Source organism: Salvelinus fontinalis, unplaced genomic scaffold, assembly GCF_029448725.1.
Source record: "Salvelinus fontinalis isolate EN_2023a unplaced genomic scaffold, ASM2944872v1 scaffold_1428, whole genome shotgun sequence".
Lineage (NCBI taxonomy): Eukaryota > Metazoa > Chordata > Actinopteri > Salmoniformes > Salmonidae > Salvelinus > Salvelinus fontinalis.
The window spans coordinates 3,332-16,023 of record NW_026601637.1 but is presented as its reverse complement, the minus strand read 5'-3'; the positions used below and the strand labels follow the sequence as shown (position 1 = coordinate 16,023).

The following is a 12,692-nucleotide window of genomic DNA, read 5'->3' as shown; positions in this document are numbered from 1 at the left end:
ACCACCAGGTCATTAGAACCACCAGGTCATTAGAACCACCAGGTCATTAGAACTGACAAAAGATACATGTTTTATTATTCCATGCCTCACCATTAAGTTAATTATTGCCACTACATATTAACAAAGGGGTGTCCATTTGGTTTTGATTTTCATATTTACAATTATGTAACATTTAGTAATCATAATTATTTATGCAACCAGCTGAACATTTTTGTGTACAATTATATTGACAATGTTGCCCTGCTTTTAGAATATCAGGATTCATTCTCAGATGTGCTAACCCAAATGCATGACATTGGGGACTGGGCCCCGATCCAACAACATGCCTATCGAGTGAACCCTGAAAAGAGAGAGATTCTCCGCAGTGAGGTGGAAAGTTACTACGGATATTGCAGGTGTTGGTTGCTGATTGTCTCAAGGGTGGGCAGTCAACAAGTTTTGCGTTTAGCCAGTGCGTTGCCATGGATCACAATTTATTTTGTTCCAAGGGGACGAGAGTTCTAGAACTAAGTGAGTTTTAGGAAGAGTTCTAGAAGCTTGTGGGGGAAAATATAGGATCTATTTGTTGTTTTAGGGGGGAAAGTGTTACATTCTTTGGTTTTTCCATTTATGTTTTGAGGTTGGGCGTTATCACATCTAGCTCGTTTAGCCCGTATAACTCGTTAGCACGTAGGGCGCACTGATTGGTGTCACCTCGTTAGTCAGTATGTGTTACACCTGTGCTGGCTTGTCCATCTCGTTAGTGGGAAGGTGTTTCACCTGAGCTGGTCCAGGTTCTATTTAAGAGTGTCTGGCCCAGTGCTCCAGTTGTCTTGATAGATGTGGAGAGTCAACACCTTTAGTTGCTCCACCTTTTTGGTTTACTTCCTGTCTTTAATGTCTTTAAGTTTGGTGTGGGTTTTTCTTTTGTTTGCCTCTTCTTGGGCAGATTTGGTGGGTGTCATGGTGGGTGTCTTTTAGGTCCCAGTTGTTACTAGTCAATTTTCAATCGATGCCCCCGTAGTGTCTTCCAGAGCCCCTCCTAAAAAAATAGTTATGTTTTGGGTTGGATGTAGCATCATATTGTTAATATTTTAATCAATGGCATTTCCTTTGCAATGCTCATTAGTCTTTCAGTTGTTCTTCGTTTTTTTATCCTCAATATTTCAGTTTATTTTCATTGTTTTCTCCTGTGAAGCCATTGTGTTGCATCCATGTCTGAAATGTGCTGTATAAATAAAGCTTGATTTGATTTCAACAAATGAACCCAATGACTGACCAATCAACAGACTCTTGGTCCCTCTTAGTATTTGTTAATGAATAGAATACAGTATATACATATGAGATGAGTAATACATAGACTAAGATACAGTAGAATAGGATAGAATACAGTATATACATATGAGATGAGTAATACATAGACTAAGATACAGTAGAATAGGATAGAATACAGTTTATACATATGAGATGAGTAATACATAGACTAAGATACAGTAGAATAGGATAGAATACAGTATATACATATGAGATGAGTAATGCATAGACTAAGATACAGTAGAATAGGATAGAATACAGTATATACATATGAGATGAGTAATACATAGACTAAGATACAGTAGGATAGAATACAGTATATACATATGAGATGAGTAATGCATAGACTAAGATACAGTAGAATAGGATAGAATACAGTATATACATATGAGATGAGTAATGCATAGACTAAGATACAGTAGAATAGGATAGAATACAGTATATACATATGAGATGAGTAATGCATAGACTAAGATACAGTAGAATAGGATAGAATACAGTATATACATATGAGATGAGTAATACATAGACTAAGATACAGTAGAATAGGATAGAATACAGTATATACATATGAGATGAGTAATGCCAGATATGTAAACATGCAGGAGATCCACGAAGGGAAGACAGTGATGGTGCTCAGTGACGTTGTTGCAAATGGTGGGGAACAACCAATCACGATGAGGGATCGCCAGCTGTGAACGCTTTAGCATGCTGGAGACAACCATGGAGAATGTGAATCAAGTGTTCCAATGGTAAAACGTTTGATTTAATTACATCAAGTGTTCCAATGGTAAAATGTTTGATTTAATTACATCAAGTGTTCCAATGGTAAAACGTTTGATTTAATTACATCAAGTGTTCCAATGGTAAAACGTTTGATTTAATTACATCAAGTGTTCCAATGGTAAAACGTTTGATTTAATTACATCAAGTGTTCCAATGGTAAAACGTTTGATTTAATTACATCAAGTGTTCCAATGGTAAAACGTTTGAGTTCATTGTGACGCGTCACGTTGCTGTTTATTGCCACGTTGGGATGCAACCTTTTTTTAACCAGTTCTGATGGTTGTTAAAAGTGGGATTTTGACATTATTATCGTTAAATCAACACACTGGACACTCCCAACACTCCCACCTATCAATCTCTTTGGCACCGTAGACATCAAGTCACTTGACAGTAATGTTCCATACAATGTTGCATTCCATTTTTGAAAGGTCATTTTTCATTGAAGACAATGAAAGTTATTAACATTCCATAAAATTTTAAATCAAGGCTGAGGCTCAAATAGTCGCCTTCACTTTACTTAAAGTGTAGGAAGCAGTGGAGTAAAACAATTTACTCACCAACAACAGCATTGCCTTAAAGTCCCACATGATGATGTAATGACATCACAATACCCCATAATGACATCACAATACCCCATAATGACATCTACATGAGCAGTATAGACCTAGTCTGTTCATTATATACATCTACATGATGTATTGTTACACCATGTAGGAGCAGTATAGACCTAGTCTGTTCATTATATACATCTACATGATGTATTGTTACACCATGTAGGAGCAGTATAGACCTAGTCTGTTCATTATATACATCTACATGATGTATTGTTACACCATGTAGGAGCAGTATAGACCTAGTCTGTTCATTATATACATCTAGATGATGTATTGTTACACCATGTAGGAGCAGTATAGACCTAGTCTGTTCATTATATACATCTACATGATGTATTGTTACACCATGTAGGAGCAGTATAGACATAGTCTGTTCATTATCTACATGATGTATTGTTACACCATGTAGGAGCAGTATAGACCTAGTCTGTTCATTATATACATCTACATGATGTATTGTTACACCATGTAGGAGCAGTATAGACCTAGTCTGTTCATTATATACATCTACATGATGTATTGTTACACCATGTAGGAGCAGTATGGACCTAGTCTGTTCATTATATACATCTACATGATGTATTGTTACACCATGTAGGAGCAGTATAGACCTAGTATGTTCATTATATACATCTACATGATGTATTGTTACACCATGTAGGAGCAGTATGGACCTACAGTAGCTAGCTGCTAATTTAGATGTAATATAACATAATGAAACTGCCTTAAATGTGCTGTAGTAAACATTTTTATTCGCACTAATCGATCAACACATTCCTGTCTTTATGTCTCAATATAATGGTATTATTTAATTAAATCCATTTACAATAATCTTTGTCTGAAAATAAAATATGATCCTCAACTGCGTTTCCCCTCCAGTCAGCAGACGGCGATGTGCGTCTTTCAGGCGAAGCTGCCAGCGTGACGTATAATCTAGTGGACGGTTCTTCGTCAACAGCTCGTCAACCACCCCGGTAGCTTGCTAGCCAACATAGCCGAAAGATTCAAGCTATTTATACGCTTTCGGTGTATATTACCTACTGTGTTTTAGCCACACTTCTGTCGTATCTACTTGTTAACCTATTTAATTGAATATTACGTTATTTTGTATTAGTCAGCTATAGTAGTTGGCTGGTTAAATTAGCACTAGCCTAGTCGCTAATGATAGCTAGTTAGCTAACATCCCCGAACATGAGGTCAGTAAGCTTCTCCCCTCCTGCTAAAGAAGAGGAAGTCTGCTGGACGGAGAAAGAGGGTCTGGGGCTGAACATTGTTGTGAAAGAGGAGGAAGAGGAGGCTGTTTTTGGTATGAAAGAGGAGGAGGGGGAGATTACTGTCACATTGGAGGAAGAAGAGGAGGTTGGAGATCTGTTTAACCCCAGTAAGTACCGTCTCTGCAGTTGTTGAACCAATATGCAGTAAAGGGGTTCTACACTGTAATGTTGTTCTGTAGGAATGGCTGAAGCTACACTGTAACGTGTAGAACATCAAGAGTGGACCATCAACAAGACATTAACAATTGATCAAATGCCTCCAATGACAATGCCTGAAATACTGTAGTCCTCAATATCTCCTATTAGATTAGCCCAATATGTAGTCTTAAAGGGGCAATCAGCAGTTGTTACATCCATTTTGGGACGTACACATTAATGATATGTACCCATTGTTTCTTGAAGAAATCACTTATAAATGCCTCATGAGGTTAGTTCAACTGTCGTACCCCATCAGAACCCAAAATATAAGCTTATATTTTCTCCAATGTTTGTCAGTAAAGATAAACAAACACTGTATATCCTCTAAACATGGTTAAAACTATAATGTTGATATCATGGATGGTTGCATTTCTCCAGCCCCATCCCTCAGCTTTTTACCGAAACGGGCAGGGAGTACGCTTTGTTAATGTTTCTACTGCTGATTGCTGCCCCTGTTACTCCTCAGGGTCCAAGGACTGTATGTTATTTTCAGAGGTAGACTGGCTCTGGCAGGTCAAATATTCCATCTAAATGTGAATTGATTCTCAATTGCGATACGTTTCTAGAAACATAAATCGCTGTACTTTCAAATCACATCAACATAAGTTCACACAATACTTAAATATCACATCAAAATAGTTTCACATTATACTTAAATATCACATCAAAATAATTTCACATTATACTTTCATATCACATCAAAATAGGTAACCATTCGCGATGCCCCAAAAGGTAAACCAAATTCGTTTCTCGTCATTTCTCCTTCTTTCAGGCTTCTTTTTCTTTGGACTATATGGTGGTTGGAAACCAACTTTAAGGTGCATTACCACCATCAACTGGACTGGAGTGTGGACCTCAGTTCATCTTTCAATCACCCACGTGGGTATATACCAAGACAGTCATGAAGAGGGCACAACAAAACCTTTTCCCCCTCAGGAGACTGAAAAGATTTGGCATGGGTCCCCAGATCCTCAAAAGGTTCTACAGCTGCACCATCGAGAGCATCCTGACCGGTTGCATCACCACCTGGTATGGCAACTGCTCGGCGCTACAGAGGGTAGTGCGAACAGCCCAGTACATCACTGTGGCCAAGCTTCCTGCCATCCAGGACCTATATAATAGGCGGTGTCAGAGGAAAGCCCACAAAATTGTCAGAGACTCCAGTCACTCAAGTTATAAACTGTTTTCTCTGCTACTGCACGGCAAGTGGTACCGCAGGGCCAAGTCTAGGAACAAAAGCCTCCTCAACAGCTTCTACCCCCAAGCCATAAGACTGCTGAACAATTCATGAAATCGCCACCAGACAATTTACATTGACCCCCCACACCCCCTCCATTTTGTGCACTGCTGCTACTCGCTGGTTGTTTGTTACCTATGCATAGTCACTACGCCCCCACCATGTACAGATTACCTCAACTAGCCTGTACCCCCGCACACTGACTCTGTACCGGTGCCCCCTTGTATATAGCCTCCACACTGACTCGGTACCGGTGCCCCCTGTATATAGCCTCCACACTGACTCAGTCCCGGTGCCCCCTGTATATAGCCTCCACACTGACTCGGTACCGGTGCCCCCTGTATATAGGCTCCACACTGACTTGGTACTGGTGCCCCCTGTATATAGCCTCCACACTGACTCAGTACCGGTGCCCCCTGTATATAGCCTCCACACTGACTCGGTACCGATGCCCCCTGTATATAGCCTCCACACTGACTCAGTACCGGTGCCCCCTGTATATAGCCTCCACACTGACTCAGTACCGGTGCCCCCTGTATATAGCCTCCACACTGACTCGGTACCAGTGCCCCCTGTATATAGCCTCCACACTGACTCAGTACCAGTACCCCCTGTATATAGCCTCCACACTGACTCAGTACCGGTGCCCCCTGTATATTGCCTCGTTATTGTTATTCTCATTGTGTTACTTTTTATTATTACTTTTTATTTTAGTCTACTTGGTAAACATTTTCTTCTTCTTGAACTGCACTGTTGGTTAAGGGCTTGTAAGTAAAGCATTTCACTGTAAAGTCTAAGTTGGTGTCTTGACGGATTTGTAAAAAACGGTTTATCATAAAACACTATACAGTGGGGAGAAGAAGTATTTGATACACTGACGATTTTGCAGGTTTTCCTACTTACAAAAATCCAGAAAATCACATTGTATGATTTTAAATAATTAATTAGCATTTTATTGCATGACATAAGTATTTGATAAATCAGAAAAGCAGAACTTAATATTTGGTACAGAAACCTTTGTTTGCAATTACAGAGATCATACGTTTCCTGTAGTTCTTGTCCAGGTTTGCACACACTGTAGCAGGGATTTTGGCCCACTCCTCCTCCATACAGACCTTCTCCAGATCCTTCAGGTTTCGGGGCTGTCGCTGGGCAATACGGACTTTCAGCTCCCTCCAAAGATTTTATATTGGGTTCAGGTCTGGAGACTGGCTAGGCCACTCCAGGACCTTGAGATGCTTCTTACGGAGCCACTCCTTAGTTGCCCTGGCTGTGTGTTTCAGGTCGTTGTCATGCTGGAAGACCCAGCCACGACCCATCTTCAATGCTCTTACTGAGGGAAGGAGGTTGTTGGCCAAGATCTCGCTATACATGGCCCCATCCATCCTCCCCTCAATACGGTGCAGTCGTCCTGTCCCCTTTGCAGAAAAGCACCCCCAAAGAATTTTGTTTCCACCTCCATGCTTCACGGTTGGGATGGTGTTCTTGGGGTTGTACTCATCCTTCTTCTTCCTCCAAACATGGCGAGTGGAGTTTAGACCAAAAAGCTCTATTTTTGTCTCATCAGACCACATGACCTTCTCCTATTCCTCCTCTGGATCATCTAGATGGTCATTGGCAAACTTCAGACGGGCCTGGACATGCGCTGGCTTGAGCAGGGGGACCTTGCGTGCGTTGCAGGATTTTAATCCATGGTTTTCTTTGTGACTATGGTCCCAGATCTCTTCAGGTCATTGACCTGGTCCTGCTGTGTAGTTCTGGGCTGATCCCTCACCTTCCTCATGATCATTGATGCCCCACGAGGTGAGATCTTGCATGGAGCCCCAGACAGAGGGTGATTGACCGTCATCTTGAACTTCTTCCATTTTCTAATAATTGCGCCAACAGTTGTTGCCTTCTCACCAAGCTGCTTGCCTATTGTCCTGTAGCCCATCCCAGCCTTGTGCAGGTCTACAATTTTATCACTGATGTCCTTACACAGCTCTCTGGTCCTGGCCATTGTGGAGAGGTTGGAGTCTGTTTGATTGAGTGTGTGGACAGGTGTCTTTTTGTACAGGTAACGAGTTCAAACAGGTGCAGTTAATACAGGTAATGGGTGGAGAAGAGGAGGGCTTCTTAAAGAAAAACTAACAGGTCTGTGAGAGCCGGAATTCTTACTGGTTGGTAGGTGATCAAATACTTATGTCATGCAATAAAATTCAAATTAATTACTTAATCATACAACGTGATTTTCTGGATTTTTGTTTTAGATTCCGTCACTCACAGTTGAAGTGTACCTATGATAAAAAATTACAGACCTCTACATGCTTTGTAAGTAGGAAAACCTGCAATATCGGCAGTGTATCAAATACTTGTTCTCCCCACTGTATATATATTTTTTTAAATGTTGCTGACACCCCTCCCCAGAGGTGTCTCATTATTGGGATTCATTGCTGATTCCTACCTGTAGCTCACTATGAGGTGTCTAGTGATAAAGGTTAAGGCAAGGCTTTCGACTCTGTCAATCACCACATTCTTATCGGCAGACTCAACAGCCTTGGTTTCTCAAATGACTGCCTCCCCAGCTTCACCAACTACTTCTCAGACAGAGTTCAGTGTGTCAAATCGGAGGACCTGTTGTCCGGACCTCTGGTAGTCTCTATGGGGGTGCCACAGGGTTCAATTCTCAGGCTGACTCTTTTCTCTGTATATATCAACGATGTCGCTCTTGCTGCGGGTGATTCTCTGATCCACCTCGACGCAGACGACACCATTCTGTATACATCTGGCCCTTCTTTGGACACTGTGTTAACAAACCTCCAAATGAGCTTCAATGTCATACAACTCTCCTTCCGTGGCCTCCAACTGCTCTTAAACGCTAGTAAAACTAAATGCATGCTCTTCAACCGATCGCTGCCAGCATCCCCCCGACTAGCATCACTACTCTGGACTGTTCTGACTTAGAATATGTGGACAACTACAATTACCTAGGTGTCTGGTTAGACTGTACACTCTCCTTCCAGACTCACGTTAAACATCTGCAATCCCAAATTAAATCTAGAATCTGCTTCCTATTTCGCAACAAAGACTCCTACAATCACGCTGCCAAACATACCCTCGTAAAACTGACTATCCTGCCGATACTTTACTTCAGTGATGTAATTTACAAAATAGCCTCCAACACTCTACTCAGCAAACTGGATGCAGTCTATCACAGTGCCATCCGTTTTGTCACCAAAGCCCCATATACCACCCACCGCTGCGACCTGTATGCTCTCGTTGGCTGGTCCTCGCTACATATTCATCGCTAAACCCACTGGCTCCAGGTCATCTATAAGTCTTTGCTAGGTAAAGCTCCGCCTTAACTCAGCTCACTGGTCACCATAGCAACACCCACCCATAGCATGGCCTGTTTATTGCCTTACCTCCTTACTCCATCACACTGTATATAGATGTTTCTATTGTGTTATTGACTGTACTTTTGTTTATCCCAAGTGTAACTCTGTGTTGTTTTTTTGTCGCACTGCTTTGCTTTATCTTGGTCAGGTCGCAGTTGTGAATGAGAACTTGTTCTCAACTGGACACCTGGTTAAATAAAGGTGGGGGAAAATTTTTATAAAAAATACATTTAAAAAATCATAACTTTATTGACAACACCCAAATAGATACTGTCATTAACGCGATTCTTCAATAATTAAACATATTTCTTAATACTGTAGCAAACATTATATTACACAGGACATTCAAACGAGCCTTACAATTATAATCCAAAGTAGTGTGAAATGCACTCATAAGCAACCTGGAAATGGAGGTTACTCCCCTGAGTTTTCCCCCATTCACATTCAGAATACATTGTGAAAAACTAAAATCTTTGCTCACCATTTTTGCTCTAATCAGATATAGTACATCCATAACTATCGGTTTCCTTATTAGCAGGGAGGAGTTTCTACAACCAAATTGCATGTGCATCGCCCTCGTGCTGCAATTTTAGGAAACACAGAAAGGGGCTTATATTGGAGACCAAAAGTCGTCTGGCACACTGCTTAGAGTTTCAACAACATGAATAACTTATTTCTAGCCTACAATCATCAATGTTAATACTAAAATATGACTATTCTTGCTCATTTTAAGACAATTGTCAAATAATGTTAACATTCATTACAGACATCAATTGTTGTACAACATCATGGCTACGCTGTTGGCATCACCTTTTACAGTGGATTTCCACTGTTGTGGACCTTTAATCATCTGACTTTGTTGTTCGCACAGGAGAGATACGGGACTATCGTGGATCCTCTGGGGAGCCTCAACAACCTCATGATGCTGACGAGGCAGAGAAGAGTCTCTCCAGATCAGAACACGTCAAGAAACACCAGCGGAAATCCACAGGGAAGAAATCTCATTGCTGCTCTGACTGTGGGAAGAGATTCACCTCCTCATCAGGCATTAAAATTCATCAGAGAATCCACACAGGAGAGAAACCTTATAGCTGTGATCAATGTGGGAAGAGGTTTACTAAATCTAGCAGTCTGACTAAACACCAGAGAACACACACAGGAGAGAAACCTTATACCTGTGATCAATGTGGGAAGAGTTTTACTACATCTGGCTCTCTGACTTTACACCAGAGAACACACACAGGAGAGAAACCTTATAGCTGTGATCAATGTGGGAAGAGTTTTACTACATCTGTCTCTCTGACTTTACACCAGAGAACACACACAGGAGAGAAACCTTATAGCTGTGATCAATGTGGGAAGAGTTTTTGTCAATCTGGCCAACTGACAGTGCACCAGAGAACACACACAGGAGAGAAACCTTATAGCTGTGATCAATGTGGGAAGAGTTTTGCTACTTCTGGCTATCTGACAGTGCACCAGAGAATACACACAGGAGATAAACCTTATAGCTGTTATCAATGTGGGAAGAGTTTTGCTGCATCTAGCTCTCTGACAGTGCACCAGAGAACACACACAGGAGAGCCAATGTATAGCTGTGACCAGAGATAATCTGATAAAAGATCTCTGACTAATCATCAGAAAATACATGAAGGAGTTGTTTCATGATATCAATTAAATGATGTCACAATGTAGAATGATGTAACATTGTAGTAGGAGTATTTTAATGATGTCACAATGTAGAACCCTAAACGTTTGTCCCCTGTTCTATTGATTTCAACATGATATGGATATTAGCCTCAGGGGGGAAATCCAGGCTCTGAATTAAAAGAGTACTATTTTTGAGATTTAGTAAGTACACATTATTCCCAGATTCCGTGTGGTTTTTGAGCTGTTAGTTTTAACAGGACGTGCAACCTCATCTCCCTCCTGTCACACAAATGATTTTAGCATGATATCGATTAGTTATGACAAATAAGTGTTGCGTTCCTTTGTTTAGCGACCCCCTACATTTAAATGCATTCCAACATCACGTACAACCTGATTTCCCCCCTAATTGATATCAGTGATTTATTGCTACTTGTCAAAACAACACTGTTTCTGGTGCTTGTGCAGTTTATAAGGAGCTTGTTTAAAAAAATACAATAAATATGATTATTGTGGCAGATGTTTGTGTAAATAGCACATGTTATGTTTAGGTTTCTGCAAATTGGTTATTGATTTGGACACATTAAAACTGTGTTTTGACATTGAGGCTATCCCACCTAGCACAATGTAATTGAAAAGACGTTGAAAATAAGACTGCAATCAACAACAAATTTTTATTTTATTTTTTATTATACCATGCCTTTTTTTAAACATTTTTTATTATACCATGCCTTACCATTAAGTTAATTATTGACAATACATATTATCAAAGGGGTGTACATTTGGTTTTGGTAATTCATGTTTACAATTCATGTAACTTTTTAGTAATCATAATTATTTATGCAATCAACTGACAATTTTCGGGTATAAATATATTGACATTGTTGCCTTTCTTTTAGAATAGCAGGGTTCATTCTCAGATGTGCCAACCCAAATGTACTAGAGCATGACATTGGGGACTGGGCCCTGATCCAACAACATGCCTAACGAGTGATCCCTGTAAAGAGAGAGAAGCTTCGCAGTGAGGTGGAAAGTTACTACGGATATTGCAGGAGTTTCCTCTTGAAATCAGACAAGTCTGTTGTAAGGACAACTTGGTTGCTGATTGTCTCAAGAGTTAAAAAGATTTGTGGTTTGCGTTTAGACGGTGCGTTGCCATGGATCACAATTTATTTTGACTGCGCGTTTTTCCGTATTGGAGATGAGTTTTGTTTGGGCTCATGAAGCATTGTAGTTGATAATGTGAAATGGAAATTGTTTTCTGTTGTCCAACAAAAATATAGGATATATTTTTTCTCTTAAGGTGTTACAGTCTTTGGTTTTTCCATTTATGTTTTGAGGTTGGATTTCAGCACGTATAGCTCATTAGCATGTAGGACGCACTGATTGGTGTCACCTCGTTAGTCAGTATGTGTTACACCTGTGCTGGCTTGTCCATCTCGTTAGTGGGAAGGTGTTTCACCTGAGCTGGTCCAGGTTCTATTTAAGAGTGTCTGGCCCAGTGCTCCAGTTGTCTTGATAGATGTGGAGAGTCAACACCTTTAGTTGCTCCACCTTTTTGGTTTGCTTCCTGTCTTTAAGTTTGGTGTGGGTTTTTCTTTTGTTTGCATCTTCTTGGGCAGATTTAGTGGGTCTTATGGTGGGTGTCTTTTAGGTCCCAGTTGTTGTTACTAGTCAACTTTCAGTGGACACCCCCATAGTGACTTTCAGAGCCCATCCTAAAAAACAAGCTTATATTTTTGGATTGGATATTTTAATATTTTAATCAATGGCATTTCCTTAGGATGCTCATTAGTCTTTAAGTTGGTATTATTGTTTTTTATCCTCTTATGTTTGTGTACTAAATATTCCTGTTTATTTTCATTGTTTTCTCCTGAGAAGCCATTGTGTTGCATGTCTGAAATGTGCTTGAAATGAAGCTTGATTTGATTTCAACAAATGAATCCAATGACTGACCAATCAACAGACTGATGGTCCATCTTAGTATGAAAAACAGTATCACTTTTCCAGCCTGCTGAAGGTGTGGTGGAGTGGTAAACACCACCCCGGCTCTACCAGGGGCTTGAGGTGGTCTCCCACAGCTCTGCTGGTGGAGTGGTAAACACCACCCCCGGCTCTACCAGGGGCTTGAGGTGGTCTCCCACAGCTCTGCTTATGTCATATTCTGTGGCCTTGCTGTTCCATTTCTTGACTGCCCCTGCAACACAGAAATAAACACATTTAGTCATTATATAAAACACTCAAAGTAATGGATATGGAGCATCTA

The 12,692-nt window shown here is 40.6% G+C and overlaps 1 protein-coding gene across 2 annotated transcripts; it reads left to right on the top strand.

Moving 5' to 3' along the window:
• The first annotated feature begins 3,657 nt into the window (after positions 1–3,657).
• LOC129849297 (zinc finger protein 239-like) lies at positions 3,658–12,372 on the top strand. 2 transcript variants are annotated; one of them, XR_008758634.1, is made up of 2 exons: positions 3,658–4,074; positions 4,938–5,389. XR_008758634.1 is itself a non-coding variant. In XM_055916232.1 (2 exons), exons 1-2 carry the CDS (start codon positions 3,885–3,887, stop codon positions 10,388–10,390), a joined length of 930 nt encoding a protein of 309 aa, XP_055772207.1. In that variant the 5' UTR covers positions 3,658–3,884; the 3' UTR covers positions 10,391–12,372. The 2 variants fall into 2 exon arrangements, 1 of the variants encoding a protein (XP_055772207.1); XM_055916232.1 differs by lacking the exon at positions 4,938–5,389 and adding an exon at positions 9,651–12,372.
• The last annotated feature ends 320 nt before the right edge of the window (positions 12,373–12,692 follow it).

Excerpts from the sequence above, each read along its gene's own strand:
- LOC129849297 (XM_055916232.1), top strand. The coding sequence starts at position 3,885 with ATGAGGTCAGTAAGCTTCTCCCCTCCTGCTAAAGAAGAGGAAGTCTGC. Across the intron at positions 4,075-9,650 it reads TGGAGATCTGTTTAACCCCA|GAGAGATACGGGACTATCGT; the intron begins GTAAGTACCGTC and ends TTGTTCGCACAG.